Source organism: Carassius auratus, chromosome 41 (genome assembly GCF_003368295.1).
Source record: "Carassius auratus strain Wakin chromosome 41, ASM336829v1, whole genome shotgun sequence".
Lineage (NCBI taxonomy): Eukaryota > Metazoa > Chordata > Actinopteri > Cypriniformes > Cyprinidae > Carassius > Carassius auratus.
This window is the reverse complement of record NC_039283.1, coordinates 24807079-24830607: the sequence shown is the minus strand read 5'-3', so window position 1 is coordinate 24830607 and position 23529 is coordinate 24807079. Positions and strand designations below refer to the sequence as shown.

General features: G+C 34.9%; 3 protein-coding genes across 4 annotated transcripts; all 3 read right to left on the bottom strand.

Moving 5' to 3' along the window:
• Positions 1-662: 662 nt before the first annotated feature.
• On the bottom strand, positions 663-3939 carry LOC113059360 (free fatty acid receptor 2-like). Its single transcript, XM_026227818.1, has 2 exons — positions 3684-3939; positions 663-2292 (listed from the first exon to the last, which is right to left on the bottom strand). Exon 2 carries the CDS (start codon positions 2244-2246, stop codon positions 1287-1289), a length of 960 nt encoding a protein of 319 aa, XP_026083603.1. The 5' UTR covers positions 2247-2292; positions 3684-3939; the 3' UTR covers positions 663-1286.
• A 2758-nt stretch (positions 3940-6697) lies between these two features.
• On the bottom strand, positions 6698-17252 carry LOC113059361 (free fatty acid receptor 2-like). 2 transcript variants are annotated; one of them, XM_026227820.1, is made up of 3 exons: positions 17161-17252; positions 16694-16747; positions 6698-8854 (listed from the first exon to the last, which is right to left on the bottom strand). In XM_026227820.1, exon 3 carries the CDS (start codon positions 8824-8826, stop codon positions 7816-7818), a length of 1011 nt encoding a protein of 336 aa, XP_026083605.1. In that variant the 5' UTR covers positions 8827-8854; positions 16694-16747; positions 17161-17252; the 3' UTR covers positions 6698-7815. The 2 variants fall into 2 exon arrangements, with proteins under 2 accessions (XP_026083605.1, XP_026083604.1); XM_026227819.1 differs by lacking the exons at positions 16694-16747; positions 17161-17252 and adding an exon at positions 11690-11753.
• A 376-nt stretch (positions 17253-17628) lies between these two features.
• On the bottom strand, positions 17629-23529 carry LOC113059364 (free fatty acid receptor 3-like). The gene is made up of 3 exons (XM_026227822.1): positions 23418-23529; positions 23134-23225; positions 17629-19005 (listed from the first exon to the last, which is right to left on the bottom strand). Exon 3 carries the CDS (start codon positions 18980-18982, stop codon positions 17999-18001), a length of 984 nt encoding a protein of 327 aa, XP_026083607.1. The 5' UTR covers positions 18983-19005; positions 23134-23225; positions 23418-23529; the 3' UTR covers positions 17629-17998.

Sequence of the window (23529 nt, the reverse complement as noted above, 5' to 3'; positions counted from 1 at the left end):
CATAAACATTTTATGACATAACCCAGGATGAAGAAACACACCACATGATTTAAACCTTTTTCTGAAGTATTAGAATACAATTAAGGTTTTATTAAATTACACCTTGTGTGGTTTCTTTGAAACAATATGTACAATAATATATTTACATTATCATTATTTACATGTATATAATGCATTTAAAGGTGAAACAGAATTGCCAAAATAAGGGCTGTTTTCATACACCCAGTTTATAACACAGGGATACGATGTCCTGAAAGTGCTGAAAAGTCAATCTTAATCTATAACTGGTTTATACTTAGTTGTTATTTTTTGCAATTCAGATGTTAAAATAATAGTTTGAAAAACATATATTCAAAACAATATTTTAAAATGCATTTATATATATATATATATATATATATATTTTTTTTTTTTTTTTTTTTTTTTTTTTGAGGATGGAATAGCCTACTAGAGAGAAATGCTTTAAAAATATATACATTTAAAATATTATATATATATATATATATATATATATATATATATATATATATATATATATATATATATATATATAATATAATACAATATATATATATAAAATGTTTTTTATATTTTTTGCCTACTTGACATTTTTTTATATTTATTCATTTATTTATTTATTTATTTTGACCACATGAGTAGGTTCAGTCTATGAACTGGCTTACTTATTTTAATATCAAAGGTAAGTATTTTACCATCAAAATCGATCAAGAATACATATCTCATTTTCAGCATTTATCTCACCATCAATGTCTGTGGTGCCATTTTTCCACTTCCTGGACACTAAAAATGAAGAAGTCTATCTTGCACCATCAAACACGTACACAAACCTTCAGAAAACCACACTGTCTGCCACTTTCCAGAAAAAGCATCGGCCTTTAAAAGAGAAAACCTTTCAAACATCTACGTGACGTGTTGTTAGATAGCCAGCGCTTCTGTTATCCTTCACACAGCTGGCGAATGTGGCTCATTTATCCCAGCGATCAGTGTCCTCATACTGCTTTCTGTTTATACTGAATAACGTGAATGATGACAAGTTTGTTATAAAGAAGAATAAACACTATATCAAAGGAAGTTTATCCTCTGTTTCCCAGTCATTTATGTACACAGGTTTGGCTACACTGTTTTCTTTTCTTACTAAGATAACACACTTTTGGCAATCCTTGTTGCTTCTGTCATCTCACAAGGAAGTGGAGTAATGTTTACCCTGCTGCATTCGTGTACAAAAATAATTGCACGGTCATTTCCATGCCTACATGAAACATTGGTCAAAGTGCGTTTGTGAGCTCTTGTGGTTTCGGCACACTGTTTTTCTCAGTTTCAGGAGATTTCTTCTTGGAGCTCCACAGGATTTGTGGACACCAAATGCTCCTCACCATCGCCCCGAGTGTGTTTCTAACAGCCGCAGAGGTGAAGTAAAAAATAATCGGGTCCAAACAAGCATTGAACGTGCTTAGAAGAAGGGCTTTGTCTCTCCAAGCTGGGCTTGATTTGGTTATGAAACCGACCACATGGGAGACATTGTAGGGTCCAAAACAGAGCACAAACACCAACAACGTCCCCAAAGCCAATCCAATCGCCCGCAGCTTTCTCCGTCGGCCGATGTTTGGCAGCCTCGAAAGGATGTGGATGAAGTTTATGTAGCAGAAGCTGCAAATAAGCAAAGGAACGCAGAAGAGAACGATGCACAACTCCAAACGTACGGGCAAGAGGAGCTCCAGTTGTGCATGGGTGAATTCTTCATAGCAGACGTTTCGGGATGGTGGGACCGTCCCGGATGGGTTATAGTAGGGCACGATGTAGACAATGCTGAGATGGAGGATGGAAAACACCCAGATGAAGATGCTGGCGAACACGGCGTAGATGGGTCTTCTCCACAGGGAGTGCTGGATTGGGAACGCCACGCCGAGGTAGCGCTCCACGCTCACCGCGGTCAAGAAGAAGGTGCTGTTGTAGATAGTCATGTAGAAGACAAAGCCAGACAGCGGACACAGAAAGTAGTCAATGTTCCACACCATATCATTGGCCACTTCTTGCATCTTAAAGGGGAGGAAGATGAGGAAGAGCAAGTCTGAGATGATCAGGTTGAGGAGGAGGATGTCGATGGGTGCCGGCTTCCTCCAAACCTTGCGGCTGAGCGTGTAGAAGGCCAAGACGTTGGCCGGGAAGCCGGTGATGAAGGTAAAGATGTAGATGGTGAGGCACAGATAATAATCACAGTGTTGCATGATAGCTGTGCTCCATACAGTCCACAGAGAGCAGGACGGCCCAATCCTGGAAATTTGATGCAGTGTTAAAGTCATGAAAAACATCACTAATATAGATCAGGGGTCTCCAGTCCTGCTCCTACAGGACCAGACGTCTATGGAATTACATTTGTTTCAATAATAATGAACGAAACTTTATAAAACTGAACGTAACTATTTCAGAAACTATCAAAAATATGCCATTACGAAAGGGTGGCGTCTGTACTTCCCGGTCAGAGAGCACCTGTCAATCAAAAGCTCACTATCCAATCAGAGTAGATCACTGTTAAGCCCGCCCCCCACGAGAGGTTCGTGTCAAAACACCAAACGAAAAACTGCGAAACGTAAGCGAAATCAGAGCAATGAATTAAGAATCCACGATTCTTTTGAAAAACATTAACAAAAAATGAAGCATAATTGAAGAGCCTGTTAAATTTGTGCAAATTTTTTTTTTTTTTTTTGCTTTTGTAATGGCATATTTTTGACAGTTTCTGAAATAGTTTCCTTCAGTTTTATAAAGTTTCGTTCATTATTATTGAAACAAATGTAATTCCATAGACGTCCTGCAGAGTTTCGCCCCCCCAACACACTTACCTGGAAGTTTCTAGTCATCCTCTATATTTTCAAAAATATTTGCTTAAATGACTTCTGATCATTTTAAAATTGAAAAAGTTTAAACTCACATTAGACTTAAGACACGTTAACTGTTGCTTTGAACAAAACCATCAATATTTGAATCTCAATAGAAAAAAATGACACATTTTTAAATCTATTCAAAGAACAAATTTGACCAATATTTAAAAATCCTAATTGAACAAAACCATCAATATTTAAATCTCGATTCAGAACAAAAACAACCAATATTTGAATCTGTTCATAGAACAGAATTGACCAATATTTAAGTATCTTACTGGAACAAAAACTGCTTATATTTACAGCTCTTAACGGAGCAAATCCAGCCAAACAAAGCCAACAAATATTTAAAATCTCTTTATAAAAAAATCTGACCAATGGAACAGAACCAACAAATATTTAAATATCAAAACCATCTTACAACTGAACCACTTATTTGCCTTTGAATGCTCAGAAGTGATAATTTGGTAAGTTTTACCAAATATGATGATTTAAAAGTGTAGAACTCTTGGCTCCATTCAACGTTTTACTTTGTTTATACTGCATTGCGCTGTGAAGAATTCCTAAAGATTATCCACTAAAAAAGCACAGGTTGGTCTGAAGATGACACACTGGGACAAGAATTAGCAGTTATTACTGAAAAACATGTACATGAAGTATTCAAACGCTTTATGAAGAAGGAAAAAGGAGTTACGCATGCCTCAAAAAGGACAATCACGTAATATTGAACTCTAGAATGCTTAAAACCATCGCTCATTTTATGTTGAGACAAAAAGGTGAACTCACCGCAATCAGCCGAGCTTCTGTATCGACTCTCTCTTGTTTTTCAATAGAGTCTAGGGTCTATCTGCTGACGACCGCACCAACTGTTCGCTTTCTATTTTCAATACTAAAGGGACGAATTAATAAATGTGGACTGGATCCAACCCGATGTGCTCCTCACACACAGTCTCTACTCTCTAGTGTTGTGTGTGTACATGGAGCATGTCTACACCGTCTTATCAGGCTTTATACTCCTTCAGGGTGTGTGGGAGATGTGTTCAAGGATGATGGGTGTGTGTTTGCATATGTGAGTGTGACTTGGGGGCAATGCCTTCACTTTAACACTCAGTATCAAGGCACTAACCTCTCAAAGTCAACCAGGTGACTGCATTTACAATCCTAATACATCCCCCAAATCAAAAGTGTAAACAAGGCTGGGAATAATGCAGTCTTCCATCCAGAGTTTCATGTTTTGGATGTCCTGCTTAAAATTTCTGTCCTTTAAGTTGGAATTGCAACACTCTTAAAAAATAATGGTTCCTTACTGGTTCAACGAAGAACCTTAAATAGTCTTTGCATTCCACAGAAGGTTTTTTATAGTGTAAAAAAATAATTCTTTACACAGGTGCTAAAAGGAGGCTTTAACAGTGGTGCAGTAGAAGAACGATTTTAGGTTCCTCAAATAACCTTTCAGTGAACAGTTCTTAAAACTGAACATTTTAATAATCTAAATAACCCTTTTCCCCTATGGAAAGTTTCAATGATTTTAAAGGGTCCTCATGGAGCAATCAGTGCCAATAAATAATCTTCGTTTTTAAGAGTGCAGATTATTAAAATGTGAGGTTATTTTAAGTTTTTTTGCAGAACAAAAAAGGGATCTTCTACCCCCTTTTAGAGACTTAAATTTTAAGCGTCTACCATTTAGTCTTTTATTTATAGAGCATGTTTCACAACACATGTTCACCAGTTTTAACTTTGAAGATGTCCAATTGTCAACAAAGACATCTCTTAGCGACCAAACTGTGGCGTATATAAAGATTATTTCCAATGCAAGCATTTATTCTATAGGTGTACATTTATCACCTGAGGATCATTTAGTGTTTTACGCTCTTGTCTCTGCAAACGTTTGCTAAACCGCTTTTATTACCACCGGCTTTGATGGATTGGTGCATTTTATTCGCTTGAAGGTTTATGTTGTCATGTGCTGCCATCTTGGCCAAAACAGCATTTTCTGCAAGTTCAATTGCACTTGTCCAAGTCAGAATTTGGAAATCTCAACTTTCCAGGTTGAAGGTAATACGGCATAAAATCACTTTCAACAAAGTCTTTCAGGTCTATAATTCATTCAGTAGCTAAAATCACGGAAAATCCCTGTCGCTCAGCACAGAGCCCTCCGTGAGTAGAAAAATCATCCCTTTCACAATGACGTACAATACACTTTATAACACATGATAATGCTGTGTTTCATAACAAAACACTCATTTCTTGATTTATTATTAGCTATAATACGCTTAATGTAATTATAGCTCATCTGGTCAGACCTTAGCTAGAAAAGCGATAACAATGAGCATAACATCATCATCATTAACATAAAACACAACATAAAAGTCATCAAAAGCATTGGATAAGACACATAAATGTTGTCTTTCTCATTATGTGAATTCCACACGAAACTACCAGTGATAAAATATTAAAACCTCAGAGACCTGAAACAGATGCATTGCTTAATATCAATATCTGTATAATTTTAAAAAAGATTTTTTTTTAAAAACATACCTTTGTTAACTTTTCGATTGTTTAGTGGGATTGCGTCTGCTCTCCATTCTGCTCAGCCCTCTCATTGAAAATGAACTGTGTCCAGCTTTTTACGTGTCTTGCCTACGTGTCTGCGCCATAGGAAAAGTGATAAATACATTTTAAAAAAAGGATTATAATTTCACAGTACAGTACAGCTCAAGTTAGTCACATATTAAGAAAACAATTGTCGTCACCTGAAAGAGACGAGGAATATTTCATGATGACTGATGCCTGTGAATTATAGCGATGGCCCTGCACAGGCCTACTATACTGTACATCCACTGACAGTGACATATACCAGCGAGCGGCAGAGTGACAGTGTCTTGTGTATTTATACAGTAGATGAAGATGCACTGATTTGAAGCTGATCATTTATTTTCTAGGAAGGGACGAGGGACATAAATATTGCTGAAGGTTTTGCATCATTTAAGCATATGCATGTCTAACAATGCCGTGAATTGTTCTGGAATGATGTAAACATAGCATGCATGGATTTTTAATACTTTAAAACTTCATTTTTATTATTCCAGTGTGCTCAGCTTCATATGCATGTTCAAACAAAATGGCTTAGTCATGTAAGATGATAAACTTGAAATCTTGATTAAAGGTACTGTAAGGATTTTCTTCTAAAATAGCATGGAGAAAGCAAATAGATGTCGGTGATGTAACATTGATGCTGAAGTCTGCAGGACGGTAGGTCTCCAGGAACAGGGTTGGAGATCCCTGGTTTAGTTGATCAGAGGACTTTGATGCACTTTCTGCCTGTCAGTCATGTTCAGGATTGCCTACATGTCTCTGGAGGGTTTAGGATTGGTGGTAGTCAGAATCTGGCTAACATTGCTTATAGCACCATTAATGTAATACAGAAACTCAGATGTAATACTCAGAGCACATGTATTATATGTGTACAATTAAAACAAGCTCAGTTATATTACTTATTGCATATTTTTATTCAGTAGAAAATTGCACATCAAGCCGTTTTATAACTATGAGGGAAAAAGTGCCTATACTGAGGCTCCAAATAAGCTTATTTTGCTCTTGCAGAAAATTATAAACAATTTAATTATTACATATTTACATGCAAAAAAAAATTAAAATAAAAAAAATTGATAAAAAATTAACCTTATTAAACATAATTCATGGTACAAACATTAAGGGAAAACAATCTATAAAGAAAAAAATGCATTATGTTAGCAGAAGTACTTAAATATTATTTAAAAAAAGTTAATAAAATGTATTTCATTTATTTATGCAGTGAAGTTTATTTATGCATAGTTTATAGTTTATTTATGCAGAACCGAAAAAATTATAATAATAGTGAAATGTAAAAACATTCAGCTGGTTTACACATCTGCTTGTTTGAGTGGCCCAAATGGGCAGGATATAACATCAGATCAAACAATGGTGTCATTATTTTATTTGGTGCCGCTAGTGCTGCACAAATTACACCCTTCACACTGAATGCCCAGTTTAAAGAGAGCATAAGCTCCCCGAAGGTGCATTAACCTGATAATTATACTGATCCTGACAGAAAACACTCAATAAACCTGCTTGAGTATTTTCCATTCGGATCGATATCAGAAAGTGCATCAAAACCGTGCCTGCTGAGGGCACGCCGAACCTCAATAGAAGCAAAAGTAATATTATAATACAAGTTATAGACTCAAGTCAATAGAGTGCAATAGTTGGGTTCCAGAAGTAAAATTCCTCCATGAGAAAATTGGTTTTTAAAAATAAACTTTAAAAGAAAGACCTACTGTGGGATCTAAGGTTATTAATCAATGGTTGAAACCATACATTCACACAAATAAATGGGTTAAACAGCTGAATTCATGGTAAAAAAAAAATAAAAATAATAAAATACATTACCCATGATGCTCTACAGAAATTTCCATCAATAAGAGATCACAACAAAATAGCTTGCAGGGAACCCCACTCATGAAACACTTGCTATCCTATTAAAATACTAAACATGTGCATATTTTGCAATAAATATTAAACATACTGTTTCAATATTATATTTCTAAGTCGTTATTTAATGATGTAATTTGCAATGCTTCTTGGGACTGTAGTTCTCCCTCAGTAAAGTCGTTAAAACTTCCAATTTTTAAATACTTTGTAATGTTATGGTTCACCTTGGGTTGGTTTGGTTCACTGCTTATAGTGCTTTAACGAAGATCCCTATAAGAAAAATGAATGGAAAAACCTTTATAGTAATAGTTGTCCATTATACAGGTCCATTGCATCAGAATCGTGTTCAATTGCTTTGGATTGATCAGCATGTGCTGACATTGCTCAACTGTGGTCAGAAGAAAGCTCTCTTCCCACAGCTCTCAGATTGAGTCACAGGTCAATCGAATCAGACTCTACGTCCCAGTTTGTGCTGTTCCACAGAGCTTTCAGTCGTGCTCTGAGTTTTCTCCTCTGTACTCGAACAGTCCAACAGATGACAACAGAGAGCTGAGCGGCAGCAGGGCTGGAGAAACTTCCTCGACAACTTCTGCAAGATGTTCCTGAACGTTTCTCTGAGTGCCGAAGAAGAGAAGTAGAATATGAACGGATCGAGGCATGCATTGAACGTGCTGGGGAGCAGCGCTTGAACTCGCCAGTCTGGGCTTTTATTCTGTACATATCCGACCACGTGCGAGACGTTGTAGGGCAAGAAGCAGATAATGAAGACAAGAAGCGTGCCCAACGCCATCCCGATGGCTCTATACCGCTTCTTGGCATTGATGCTGGGCAGATTGGAGAGGATGAGGATGAATTTGATGTAGCAGAAGCAGCAGATGAGGAACGGCATGAGGAAGAGCACGATGAAAAGCTCCAGACGAAACGGCAGGAGGATATCGAGCTGTTCTCTGCTAAATTCATCATAACATGTGTTACGCATATATGGTGCGGTGAAGTTAACATTCGTACTATTGTAGTATTGTATGATGTAGACGATACTGCAGTGTCCCATTGACATCACCCAGAATATGACGCTGGCTATCACAGCGTTTCGAGGGTCGCGTTTGAGCTTGTATTTAATTGGGAAAGCCACTCCCAGGTAGCGCTCCACGCTGATGGCCGTCAGGTGGAAGGTGCTGTTGTAGATGGTGGAGTAGAAGATGAATCCCGACAGCGGGCAGAGGAAGTAAGGAAGAGTCCATTTCATGTTGGCCGCCTCCACCATGCGAAACGGCAGGAAGAAGAGGAAGATCAGGTCAGAGATGGTTAAACTGAGTAACAGCACGTCCATCGGGGTGGAGCGCTGGTGGACCTTCTTAAAGAAGGTGTAGAAAGCCAAGATGTTGGCGGGAAGACCTGTGATCAGCGTGAATCCGAAGACGGCTAACACCAGGTTACTGAGAACCAAAGTCAACGCCATCGTCACTGTAGATGTCAAGGATGCAGACCTGTTAAAGAAAAATAAATTAACTCAAGATAAACTCAGGTTTTACATCTTGCATCCAATGTTAAAGAAGAAAAAAAAACACTAGAAGAAATCCTGTGCATTTGAAGAGCGCATGACTGCAAGAACCTTTTGTGGAATGGAAAAGCTCCATAAATGTTAAAGGTTCTTCATGGAACCAAAGATGCCAATAAAGAAACATTTTATTTTTTTTAAGATCAAGGTGAAAAAATGGGCATGCTTAAAGGGTTGGTACATCCAGATTGCACAATTATGTCATTAATAACTTACCCTCATGTTGTTCCAAACCCCGGAGACCTCCGTTTATCTTCAGAACACAGTTTAAGATATTTTAGATTTAGTCCGCGAGCTCTCAGTCCCTCCATTGAAGCTGTGTGTACGGTATCTGGGAGTAATTAATGTACTCAAACAGTACACTGACTGAACTGCTGTGAAGAGAGAACTGAAGATGAACACCGAGCCGAGCCAGATAATGACTCGTTCACGAGTCAAGAACCGGTTCTGTCAGATGCGTCCGATTCGAGAACCGAGGAGCTGATGATACTGCGCATGTGTGTTTCAGCGTGAAGCAGACCGACACACAGAGCGTCTGAACCGAACTGATTCTTTTGGTGATTGATTCTGAACTGATTCTGTGCTAATGTTATGAGCGCGGGTAAACCGAAGGCTTGAATCAAGGGCAATCATCGCAAATGACGCCATTACATCGAGCACAAAAGAACTGGTGAACCGTTTTCTTCAACCGGTTTATTGAATCGAACTGTCCGAAAGAACTACTGGTGATCCGGAAACCGATGTTCATGAACGAATCATTATCTGGCTCGGCTCGATGTTCATCTTCAGTTCTCTCTTCACATCAGTTCAGTCAGTGTACTGTTTGAGTAAATGAATTACTCCGGGATATTGGTTTGTTTGACCTTAGAGAGAGTGTCAGCCACATTAAAAAAGTGAACAGCTTAAGTCATTTGTGGATTAATGCGTATTGGAGATGCGAACCATTGAAAACGATTCAGTTTGATTCGGTGAACTGAATGATTCGTTCGCGAACCGGATATCACAAACTGCTTTGTTTTGAACTCTCTCACAACAGACACGGAAGAGAAGACAATGCTTAATAAAGTTGTAGTTTTTGCTATTTTTGGACCAAAATGTATTTTTGATGCTTCAACAAATTCTAACTGACCCTCTGATGTCACATGGACTACTTTGATTATGTTTTTCTTACCTTTCTGGACATGGACAGTAGACCGTACACACAGCTTCAATGGAGGGACTGAGAGCTCTCGGACTAAATCTAAAATATCTTAAACCGTGTTCAGAAGATAAACGGAGGTCTTACGGGTTTGGAACAACATGAGGGCGAGTTATTAATAACATAAATTTGCTATAGGTGAACTAACCCTTTAAGAATGATTCTAGAGTGTGAAGCATTATATTTCCTATCAAGATTCACAAAACTGCAATCTCACACAAATGAATGCACAGTTGCAACTAGAGATTTAACAGACACAAACACCTTTCCATCATCTTGCAATGATTTGCAGGAGAAAATGTTATAAGAGAAATCTTAAACTGCGATAAAATTTTGTTTTTATATTTTTTAGTCCAGCTATCTGTGACATTTGACAAAGAAAAGCATTGGGGCATTTAAAATGAGCTCATTTACTGATGCTAATAAAAACGATGCACAAAACATAAGAGTCTGACTACACCACACAGCTGTGCAACACATTGAGGATGAAGTATGTGTTATGGGTCAAATTCTAACTAACACAGCACAGGATATGACACATCATGGAACCGTTAGAAATAGAGATGCTTCTGATAAATGATTTTGCAAAAACCCTCAGAGAATGTGATTAATGGTTAACATCTGTAGATAAATTAGCACTACAGGAAATTTTTTCAAACCACAAAAATATAAGATAAACAGTCACATTTACATTAGGGCTGGATAATATATTGAAGAAAAAAACACTGGGAAAAAATGCCAAAAAATGGAGTTGTAAATATTAATATTGTAATTGTAATTGTACAGATGTACTACAAAAATTATACAGATAATTATCTTTTATATATTTCTTATCAAATATTTTTAAAATTATATATATATATATATATATATATATATATATTTAAATATAATAATAATCATGATTAAATTAAAATTAAATTAAATTCTGAATTATTATTATTTTATAGCCAAACCGAAAGGTTGAAAGATATGTACAATTTTTGTTCAAATTTTGATCACATTCTATTAAATTTATGGTTGCTAAAAGAGGTTTTAATTACTGAAGAATATACTGTAAATATACAGTGTAAACAGAATAAAGTGCACATTTTTCAAGTTTCCTAAACACTAAAGGATGGTTCACATTCAGAAAAAAAATAATAATATTTTTGCTTTTTTTATAGTTATTATTATTATTATTTATGCAGATGCACTTCCCAAACAAGTAATTCTAGAATTATTAATTATTTCCAAATACAGCAATTTAAGTCGTCTTGTATAGATGCTGTATATTCAACTGATCGTAAGCTGGTAGCTGATCTTTTTAAACATTGTAGCTCATTTCTAGTTCTACTTTAATCAGAACAGTTTGCAGTGGTTTGCATGATCTGTCAGCTATTCTGGGGAATTTCCTTAGGGGTGCTTCTCTGAACCCTAGATATGAGTTAACATACCTTTGAACATTAAAGAAATGCTTGTTTTAGCCTTAAAAAATGATTTCTGTTCGATAAACGTTCCAAGTATCATGTACCATTTTAAAGTTGGTGAACAAAATAAAACAAAAGAAGAGGAAAGTTTTCATACCTCAAGTCAGTTCAGACACAGACTCAGACTCAGAAGAGATAATGACACTTTCTCTCAAACATAATGCTGCTTATAACCAGGTTAGTGTGACACACACACACCCCTATAAATGGCACAAAAGGAAGGAAGCCATTCTTACTTCCTGTTTAACTCCAAACAAGTGTAATTATTAAACACAAACACGGACATAAATTATAATATATTTACAAATTATTATTATTATAATTATTATTAATATAATGCATTTATACAATATATTATTATTATTATTAAATATTTATATAAATATTAATTTAAATATTTAAAAGCAGAAAATGCATTTAATTTTTTTATATTAAAAAAATGATTCAGCTTAAATGTATTTTTCACAAATTTATTTGCATAATGATAATAATAGAATAGATAATAATAGAAATATATATACACACACAATGACAATAATAAAAAAATAATTAGAATATTATTATTATTATATACATATTTCACTCTATGCTTAAAATCAAACTCATCTGACGTTTATTTATTTCACAAGAATCTGTTTTCTCTTGTTTTGACTGTTGTCATGCGGTTGCTAAGGTGTTTTGGGTGGTTGTTTACTGGTAAAATAAAACAGTATCTATATGACACATCAAAGTTTAATATGACGGAGACAGTATTATTTATTTCATAACATATTATAAGAATGCTATATTATTTTCAGTCATTTTCAAGGCTATTATTTTAGGCAAAATGCACTTCTCTATTGTAAGGAGAAAGTCTTTCGAGACGTGATGGGACGCACATTTCTTCTTTTGCTGATTGTCCAATAGTGGTCAAATTTGGAATGTGCAATACTGAAAATATTGAAAACATGTCTGACTTCTACTTTCACTTTAAACTGGATGCTGTTTTAGGATAAATATGCTGTTTCTATTCATGTTTACAACTGAATGAGCAATTTTGGGACAAACCTGTATTTTTTTTCCCCCAGACGTCCAAGAGATTGTGCTGGTGATGTGTTGAACACGGGTTAATCAGGTTTTGTGGGACAGATGAATTAGCCAAAGGCAAATTCAAGCACAGGTCATCATTATTTACTCACCTTAATGTTGTTCCAAACCCGTATAAAGTTTGTTCTTCTGAGTAAAACCAAAGTTAGGCCGAATGTTTACACTCCTCTGTAACGTGAAAGTAAATGACTGAAGTTGTGGAGAATCAACACTGTAAATGAACCATAAAAGTAGCTCATATGACTCACGCTCTACATTCAGCTTATTCGATAGCTTGATGTGAGGAAGAGACCTCGATTTTCACTTTAAATCATTCCTTCCCTCTGATCTCATTTATGCCTGCACATATTGAAATGTGTTAACTAAAATGACAACTGAAAACGTATAAATAAAAGCTATACATATATATATATATATATATATATATATATATATATATATATATATATATATATATATATATTTTATTAACTTTTTTAGTTTATTAATCTTTTGAATTGTAATTTTATTTTGAAATAATTGTATTAAATATATATATATATATATATATATATATATATATATATATATATATATATATATATATATATATATATATATATATATATATGTTCTATTTTAATATTTAATAAAATTATTTCAAAATAAATAAATCTATATTACGGTGGAAATCACCAGAGGCTTACGATACGATACGATACGATACTTCTGTCGCAATATTACAATATTATCGCGATTTTAACTATATTGCGATATTCTGCGATATAACAGTGCAACTTGAACTTGTACAAAAAGGTTGTGCAGACCCTTCAGCAATTGGGGCATTTGAAAGTAAATTACTCTTAAATTTTAATTAAATTAGAAAAAAAAATGTAGTCTTACATCTAGGGATGCATCAAAATTGTGGATGCACTTGGCCGAAAACTGAAAATGCATTGTAATTATTATTTTATTAAATAATATAAAGTAGTTTTGTAAGACTCTTTTTTTTTTTACAAAAAGTTTTGTATTTTTATTATTAAAAAATAATAATAAATAAATAAAATAACCACACATTGACTGAAACTATAACACAATCAAACTGGACAGAGTTTATTGGTTAATTATTGTAAAACACTTTACAATAAGGTTCATTAGTTAACATTAGTTAACTACTTTAGTTAAAGAACTAAGAATGAAGCATTTATTTATCTCAATTCATTTAATTTCAACATTTATTCATTCATTATTAAAATCAAGTTGTTTTAGTTAACAGTTCATGCACTCTGAATTAACATGAACTAACAATGAACAACTGTATTCTCATTAACTACTGTAGCATTAAGAAAGATTAATACATACTGTAATAAATGTATTGTTCATTGTTTGTTCATGCTGGTTAATACAATAACTAATGGAACCTTGATGTAAAGTTTTTCTAACTTTAATATTAAATATCAAAATATTATTTTTTAACACTTTTATGTAACAAAATCAGATATAAGTTGTTGTTTTTGACAAATTATCCAAATAGATTTGTATCGATTCATGTATAATTTTTTCCCCCACCACTAATATATATATATATATATATATATATATATATATATATATATATATATATATATATATATATATATATATATATATATATATATATATATATATATTAAGTAGTTATTAATATTTTGAATTTGATTTATTTTATTTTTTTTCGCTTTTATTTTAATTGTATTTTTAGCATTTAGTAAGTTTTGTTACTATACAGTAATCTAACTATAAATAAACTTCTAAAGTATTTATTAATCAAAATGTTTATGTCAGAAAGTTAACATTATTAAAGCTGTATCTGGTAATATTATTTAATGAAACTAACACTAACTAAGGTTTACAAAGATTAATAAATGTTGTAACAGATTGGTAGTTGTAGGTTAATGCATTAACTAACATCAACTAATGGGAATGTATTGTAAAGTGTTACCAACAAAATTATTAAAACTAAAGTTAAATAAGTTTCAAAATATTAATAAATACCAAAATAGGGTCACTTTTATTTTCATTGCACGAGAATGAGGATGTCTTCAACGTTTCTCCTTTTGTGTTCTACAGAAGAACGAAAAATCACACGGGTCTGAGATGTCACAATTTTCATTACAAGAGAAACCAACCACACCAAAGCCCACAGAACTTCTCTAACGGTGTATGAATGTGTACGAGACGCCCAGCAGAAGCACGCCACGCTGTCAACCAAAAGCCACTGAGAGCCTCTTCAGAAACGAAGGTGAAGGTGAGAGGAAGTTAAACGAGACAGACTCATCACGTCACACTGAATCGCTGCCTGCCGTTTAATCAGAGACTGTGGCAATCAGCAACACCTCCTCTGACATTTGAGCAGATACGGTCCGTCCCGCATGCTGAAAGATGAAGCCATGGCATAATTAGACTGCCCTGTTCTGCATCTCGCCCTATAATTACCCGGAAATCTGCTGAGTGTGTGTGAACGAGCAACACACTGTTTATTAAAACACGGTTGAGTGGCATTTACCTGAGCATCTCGTGCATGGGCTACTGATTGATCAGATGATTGTCTCGTCAAGATAACGGCATGTTGGTATTTCTTGTAATGTTTGGTAAAGTTTTAAACCAGAAAAAGCCTACAAGCACCTTACACAAGCCCAAGGCAGAGAAATGTGCCAGCACATGTCTATTATACAGTACGTCTGTTTACATCAGCACGACATACTTTGTAGAGAATTTGCTCTTTTGCTGCAATGCATCTATAGGATGTTTCCTATCAGATGTCAAAAAGACGTTAAGATGTCATGTTTATTATTTACAATGCATGCAAACCTTACATCTTAAAGACGTCTATCAGATACACAGCAGATGCTTTCCAGATAACTTTCAGCCATTAAAGCAGGATGGATTCTGATTGGCTGTTAATGTTTCTATCGTTCATCAGCCAGATAAAGTCGTTTTGAAAGTGAAACCACTGTTCGGTGTAAACCCTGCTATTCTTTGAAATTGAGAACATTTTTTAAAACCAATTTATAAAACTAATATGTTACTGTACTACAGATGCCAATCAATGAAGTGGCAACCACCTCAACATTTTGCTTGGGAAAGCACCACTCTTAGCAACTTTACAAAATGTTTCTTTAGTTCTTTCGGTTTACTTACTCAGAACAAAACCATTATTTCCTTCCCGGTTGACCACATAGTGTTATCAAACATATATTGCTGCTATGAGACAGCTTTGTGGTTTTAAACTTGAACAAAACTACATTTTAACAACTGATGGAGAATCTCTATTGGTTAGAATACAGCAATCCAGGCTTTCATCTGATCCTGTGTGGTTAATTTAAAGGTTTCTTGAAGCATTTTATTCACAGTGACTCATATATGGCACCACCTTGTGGCCTTGTTTAATAAAAAAAAAGAAGAAGAAGAAGAAGTTTACAAATTTTAAATGAATAAATAAATGCTTAAATATAAGATTAAACCAAATAAATAAATGCACTTTTTGATTAAAATAAATAAAAATAGATTTACATAATGTATTTTAACATTAACAAAATATTTCCAAATTTAATTGTACCCCTTTTTATATTAATTTATACATGAAAATATATGTGTCTTTTGTTGTTATTAATATAATTACTCAATGTAAGTGTCTGTTTATAAGGAGACTTTTGTTTCATTTTGAACAATTTTGTGTATTATGTTGAATCATACAAAGTTAAGACCGTGTAAATGGTAAATTCACCTAATAATCTTAATTCTGTCATTATTAACTCACCTTCATGTCTTTCCAAATATGCATGATCTTATATCTTCTGTGAAACACAAGATATATATATATATATTTACAGAATACTAAAATAAAAAAAAGTTTAAGGTGAAATGCATTTAAAAAAAACATCATGTCCCAGTTTACCAGTCACTCCTGAAATTTTGTGCAGATCTTTATCATTTGAATGCCTCTGGAACATATTATAAAAGCCAATGAAATATGATCAGAAGTGTCCCACTTTACCTGGATTCCCCTCTGTATCACTCAACAGGAAAGTGTGTGTTGTTTCAGACGCCTCTGTCACAGGAAAGATAGATGAGATCTTTATGCACAAAGGTTAAAAAAAAAAGATGCAGCTTTTGCTGATGTAAAAGTAGGTCAGAAAAGACACAAACTCACATTTAAAGTGTGACAGCAGTGCTCAGAATAAAACAGTAGTGATAAATAGATCTGGTGTCTAGTAAACTTGCAGGGTACGATTGCAATGCACTGAAGAATGCAAGCGCACATGTAATGCAATGCACAAAAAAGCATTTAAGCAAAATTGTGTACAATCTTTAGACTTGTCTATTTAAAGAATGCATGTATATTCGTTAGCATTTGAATTCATCTTAATGGCAGTTGTTCAGCTAGCAAATGCAGTCTTGTAAATAATCAGAGTGCATTCTGCCATCTTTGCACAAGGAAAATGTTTTGAGAGAATAACTTACAATCCAATCACTTGAGCTATAAATGCAACCATCACATGCAGCTTGTCCTTATTTTCATCAGCACTAAAAAAAAGAGAAACAGACACAATATAATTACCATCTAATCATATAACAAACAACAAACTGTGACATTCAAGTTTTAGAAGAGACAAAGATAACCAAGTTAGGAAGCTGGATGCAACTGTCCAAAATCTGCTTTAATGACACCAAATATAAATTAGATGTTATAAATGAATTATTAGCCATTATAAACATAATTGACGAAATGGATAAAAAAACAACCTGTACCTCCAAATGCTGTAGCAGGAACAGGAAGTGACATCATAGAAACAGGTTTTATTAGTCTATCTAAAGAGATGACATGTTAAAAACAAGCTATGCATGCTGAGTGCTGGGTAAAAAATAAAACAGCATTCATGCATAATAGGTGAGAAGTTCAGGATGGAGAAATAATAAATGGATGCATGATTTGAATGAGTTTCTTTTATTAAAATATTAGAAGCAAAGCACATTTGGTTTAAAAAGTTGTTGTACTGATTACATGTTATTGAAAGCTGTTCAGATGTACAGTTCACACGCAGTTGTGTTTTGCACTGTAATTTGTTCACTCAAGCTCTTAATTTCATTGTTAATGAAACTGCTTATGCAAAGATTTAGGTTTAATATTCATGCAATCAGCATGTGCATGCTTGATTTTTATTCTGGAATCATTTTTAAGCTTCTCCACTTCTGTCTGGTGGTGCATCTGTATTACATTAATTAGCTTTGGACTGGATGATAAGCACCAATGATGCATACGCTAGCAGATTATTTAATTCAAAAACTTGACTTGACATTTTTAGAGGATGCTGTCATCAGAGCTTTGTGTTCGCACTTCAGGTTTCCCACGGTTAAATAAAGAGCTGCAGAGAGCCGAGCCGCAGCAAGGAACGAGCAAGCGTGTCACCAGCCCCTGCAACACCTTCTTAAAAGTCTCTCTGAGAGCGGAAGAAGAGAAGTAGAATATGAAGGGGTCGAGGCATGCATTCAGCGTGCTGGTGAGTAAAGCATGTTCTCTCCATTTAGAGCTGTGGCTATTTACGAATCCATCCACGTGTGAGATGTTGAAGGGCATGAAACAGATAACAAAGACCAGAAGCGTGCCCAACGCCATGCCAATGGCTCTATAGCGCTTCTTGATATTGACAGCGGATAGACGGGAAAGTATGCGGATGCACTGGATGTAGCAGAAACAGCAGATGATGAATGGGATGAGGAAGAAGACAACAGAAAGCTCCAGACGAATCGGCAGGAGGATATCAAGCTGTTCTTTACTGAATTCTTCATAACAGGTGTTACGCTTGGATGGATCAGTGGTGTTGGGGTTAAAATAGTGGTGGTATTGTATGATGTAGACGATACTGCAGTGTCCCATTGACATCAGCGCGAATATGACGCTGGCTATCACGGCACTTCTGGGATTACGTTTGAGCCTGTATTTAATGGGGAACGCCACTCCCAGGTAGCGCTCCACGCTGATGGCCGTCAGGTGGAGGACGCTGTTGGCGATGACCGAGTAAAAGATGAATCCTGTCAGAGGGCAGAGGAAGTAAGGCATTGTCCATTTCATGTTGGCCGCCTCCACCATGCGAAATGGCAGGAAGAAGAGGAAGATGAGGTCAGAGATGGTTAAACTGAATAACAGCACGTCCATCGGGGTGGAGCGCTGGCGCACCTTCTGGAAGAAAGTGTAGAAAGCCAAGATGTTGGTGGGAAGACCTGTGATCAACGTGAATCCATAGACCGCTAACACCAGCTTACTGAGACCAACTGTCCACGCCATCGTCACCAAATGCCACGAACACTCTGTAAGACAGAGAAAATGAGAAAATGCTATTGTTTTTATGTTACGTTTAATGCTGTTTACAACGGAAGTCCATTTCCTGCACATAAGGGAAAAAAAAAAATCATGCTTTTGTATTTTTTGTAAAAGGTGTTCCTGTAGCTCAAGTGGTAGAGCATTGCATGTCAAGCGCAAGGTTGGGGGTTCGATTCCCCGGGAACACGTAATAAGTAAAAATTGATAGCCTGAATGCACTGTAAGTCGCTTTGGATAAAAGCGTCTGCTAAATGCATACATTTTATTTTAGATATGAGATAACATAAGATTAAAAAGTTGAACTATTTTATTTATGAAAAAAATATTAGATCAAAAGTAAAAGTCATAATTATGAGATAAGTCATAGTTACGACAAATATTCATTATGAGAAAAAGTCAAAGTTATGACCAAAAATCTTGGCCGTTGCCAGCTATGAGGTCACCGAGGTCCGGACCTCTGTGCATTTTTCATGTTCGAAAATAAAATTTGGGTCACACGTTATTTTAGGATCCAATTCTCACTATTAAATAACCATTAACTATGACTTTTGCCTCAATTAACTCCTTATTTGTTGCTTATTAATAGTTTATAAGGTAGTTGTTAAGTTTAGGGTATTGGGTAGGATTATGGATGTCATTCATTATATGTACTTTATAAGCACTAATAAACAGCTAATATGTTAATAATAGACATGCTAATAAGCAACTAGTTATTTGTGTGAATTGGACCCTATACTAAAGTGTTACCAAAATTTGTTGTAAGATAAAAAGTAAATATTGTGAGATCCTACAACAGGCACAGCTCATCTATAGAGCCCCACCAAAATATTCATCTACGACATAGACCTCTATATAAACTGAAGCAATAATAAGTTGTAAATGTGGTCAGCATTCTGCAACAAATATTTTTCAGATTTTCAGTGGTCGTAAAGTAAGCTGTATATATTAAAATCTCACGCATGGCTTTTGCAGGCATGTAAAAAAAAGGGGTCATACGATCTGTTTAAGCGGTTTAAGGTTAAAAAACACACTATTTTCCACATTATTATTTCCCCTCTATGCCCCGCCTTCTGAAACGTGTCGATTTGCACAAACCTCATCTCTCTGAAAAGCGAGGTGTGCTGTGATTGGCCAGCTGTCCAGCATGTTGTGATTGGCCGAATGCCTCAAGCGTGTGACGGAGATGTTACGCCTCTTAACATATTGTGAAGCTTTGGCTGGCCGGAGTGACAAGACAAAAACATAAAACCCATTATAAACATGATTTCTATTCGTATCTTCTTTTGGAAGGCAAAAACAAAGTAGTTTTGCTTTCTCAACAGAACAATGTCACACCGCGGCCTAGAGTTTATTATGAGAATAAAAGGTACGCCTTCTTTCTTTGTGTGTACATCTGTGCGGCTTTATGCAAATCTTCCCACATACTGACGTCGATATGTGGAGGCGTGTTAGAACGAGCTGTTTCGGGGTGGTGTGGATTTGTTTTCTTTAGTCTTTGCATCTTCTTTATTCACCAAGAGCTCGAAAACACTCCAAAGAGAAAGGAAATGTTGAAATCGCATCATATGACTTCTTTAAGCGTGGCAGATGGTGCCTGAGCCCTACCGAGCTCAACAGCGCCCCACAGTTTTGCAACGTAATTCTGTGGTGAAAAGGGGAACTGCAGCGTTCCACCAAGATGATATCAATCCACTTCTGCCAAAATTTAGTCCACATGTGTTCAGAGATTAGAATATAAAGTTTACAAAATGCTTTTTCATATATTAATGCTTCAACCCGGAACCTGCCCCACCTTAATTTACGGTAAGGAGCCGCTACCGTCCAACAAGAAGCGATAATTATAAAAATAAAAAGTCAAAATTATCACATACCAAGTCATAATTATGAGATAAAGGTCTTATGACGTCAGTTATGAGACAAAGCATAATTATGACGTCAATTATGAGATGAACCCTAAATTGACTAAGTTATAATTATGTCTTTATTTAGACTTCATCTCATGAGATTTTGAAGATGAAGTTGAAATTGTAAAAAATACATTATTCTTTTTCAGTTAACGCATTAACTAATGTTAACAAATGAGACCTTATTTTAAAGTGTTACAAAAAGTATTATCTATAATATTTTTTAACAATGATTTTAATGATCTATAAGCACTTGTAAAATAATTGTATTGCACTATTTTACCAGTACAGTACATAACTTATTTTATGCATTTGTTTTTCGTTCTAACCAACTTTACAGAGCATTAAAGAGTCAGGCTTAAAATATTTCTTATCCTATGACTCCATCTAGTGGATAGTATGACAGCCTTCATCTGTCAGTTGAAATATCTGATAATTTTAATTTGGGGATAATGAGATTTGGATAAAGAGATGATGTTTGAAGCAAAACAGTTAAAAAAATGGCACACTTCCTAATAGGGTATCTATATGATCAGCCTCAACTGCTGTAAGTTTCGAAATCGAACAATGTATGTGCAAGTTACCACACACTTCCTGTTTCCTTTTTTTTTTCCTTTACATAAATTTGTCATGGCCAAATCATTTGACATTAAAAATCCCCTTGCAACTTAACATCACCAATATCTTGAGATCATGTTGACTAAGTTTGGTGGCAATCGGATGAAAAACCTAGGAGGAATACTTCACATTCTATAGCATGAGTTTTTCACCAAACTCAAAATAGCCAACTCCCTGTTGGCCGGAGTTAATGACATGCAATGTGAAACTACTTTGGCTCGATGATATCTGTACGTGTACTGAGTTTCAAATGTTTAGGTGCAAGTATGTATGATATATTGCTGTAGAGTCCCTTTGCCATGCCTGAGTTTTGCAAAGCTATTTTGCTAAGTTTTTTTTTTTATAAAATATGGCCCTGATAACCTTCAAGCAAGAGCAATACATGCAATACTCCACAATTGAAAGAGTCTCGGTTACACTTTAATACTGTGTTAACTGATGCATGCTGAGGTTCTGTTATCACTATCTCTTCAAAAGAAAACACCATCTTTTACACATGACAGGACAGGAAGTTGATCTCATCTATATCAACTATTGGCAAGCAATGATTTGGCATAGTCAAACCACAATTTAATTGTTTTAGTATCAGTGTAATACTTTACGAAGAGTTCTTCTCATTAATGTAATTGTTCTCTGCAGGAACTGGTATCTTGACCACACAATGGAGCTTTAGGGGAGTAAAGAATCCTATTTATTAAAGGCAATGAAGCCATCTGTGCAACATATGCATCTACTGTATGCTTGAAGTAATAAAAAGAAGCATGCAGTATGTGTAGGACGGACTCCAGTAAATTCTAAATATATTGCATCACGTCTCAGGAAATGCATAGACTTGTCACATGATCAGGTGTTATTTCTAAGAAAAAAATATTCCGCAACACACATACAGAGATCAGAATGCATGATTAGGTTATACATTTTCAGACCATATTTGGAATATCCAACAGTTTAATTATTTGTTGATTTTGATTTGCGAGATCCTTAATTCATTTACTACAAGCTACTAAAAATATTAATACTTAAAATAAATTCCATAGAATACGAATTCAGCTGCATATGCATGTGAGATGTGAAAAGGGGAATACCAGCGATGCAAAAAGAATATTATTAGTGATAATGTGAAGAAGAAAAAAAAAACAGTTTGTAGATTTAGCTACTTCTCAGAAATGATTGACATGAATGAATTACTGTAACCACAGAGAGAATTTGATAGATAGATAGATAGATAGATAGATAGATAGATAGATAGATAGATAGATAGATAGATAGATAGATAGATTGATAGATAAATAGATAGATAGATGCATGCATACACATTTTAACACATTTAAGGAAATGTTTCATTCTCACAAGCAATTAAAATGAATGTCAATGAAAATTAATTGTTGTTGTTGTAAATATTAAAATGCATATTTTCTGGTATTTGAGGAGCCCATATTTATAAACGTGATTTTTATGAATACATAATTATATTTAAATGTCTTCTCTGTAGCATATAGACATTTTCTGATCAAAACCAAAAAAAATTACCTGATGAAGCATCAGAGTCTTCAAAGAAAACATGAAAACAGTAGTAGAAAATATTCAATATACCTTAATAACTCAGTCCAGTACTAGAGATTCAAAAGTGATAACGCGATGCTCTGCTAAAGATTCTCCTCTTGTCACTTTGACTCATGCTGCACCTATGATGACAAAACAGGAAAGAAGCAAAATATTTTTTTATTTCACAGAAGGAGGTGAACTTATTTTCCAAAGAGCAAAGGACGCTTTTTTTTTTCTAGCACTGCATGTCTATAAATACATGCACACTGAACTAATATTTATTTCATCCGTTTCTGTTGAAGTCAAAGAGGGAAGTTAGTTCTTCTACAAACCTCTTTTTGAGAATTCACTGCGTCTTCAGTTGCGCTCCATTACTTCACTTGCAAATTTGTGTTTTGTGTCTAACTTGGAAACTCTTGTATTAAATATGTAATAAAAAACAAA

Coding starts and splice junctions, on each gene's coding strand:
- LOC113059364 (XM_026227822.1), bottom strand. CDS start 18,982: ATGGCGTGGACAGTTGGTCTCAGTAAGCTGGTGTTAGCGGTCTATGGA.
- LOC113059360 (XM_026227818.1), bottom strand. CDS start 2,246: ATGCAACACTGTGATTATTATCTGTGCCTCACCATCTACATCTTTACC.
- LOC113059361 (XM_026227820.1), bottom strand. CDS start 8,826: ATGGCGTTGACTTTGGTTCTCAGTAACCTGGTGTTAGCCGTCTTCGGA.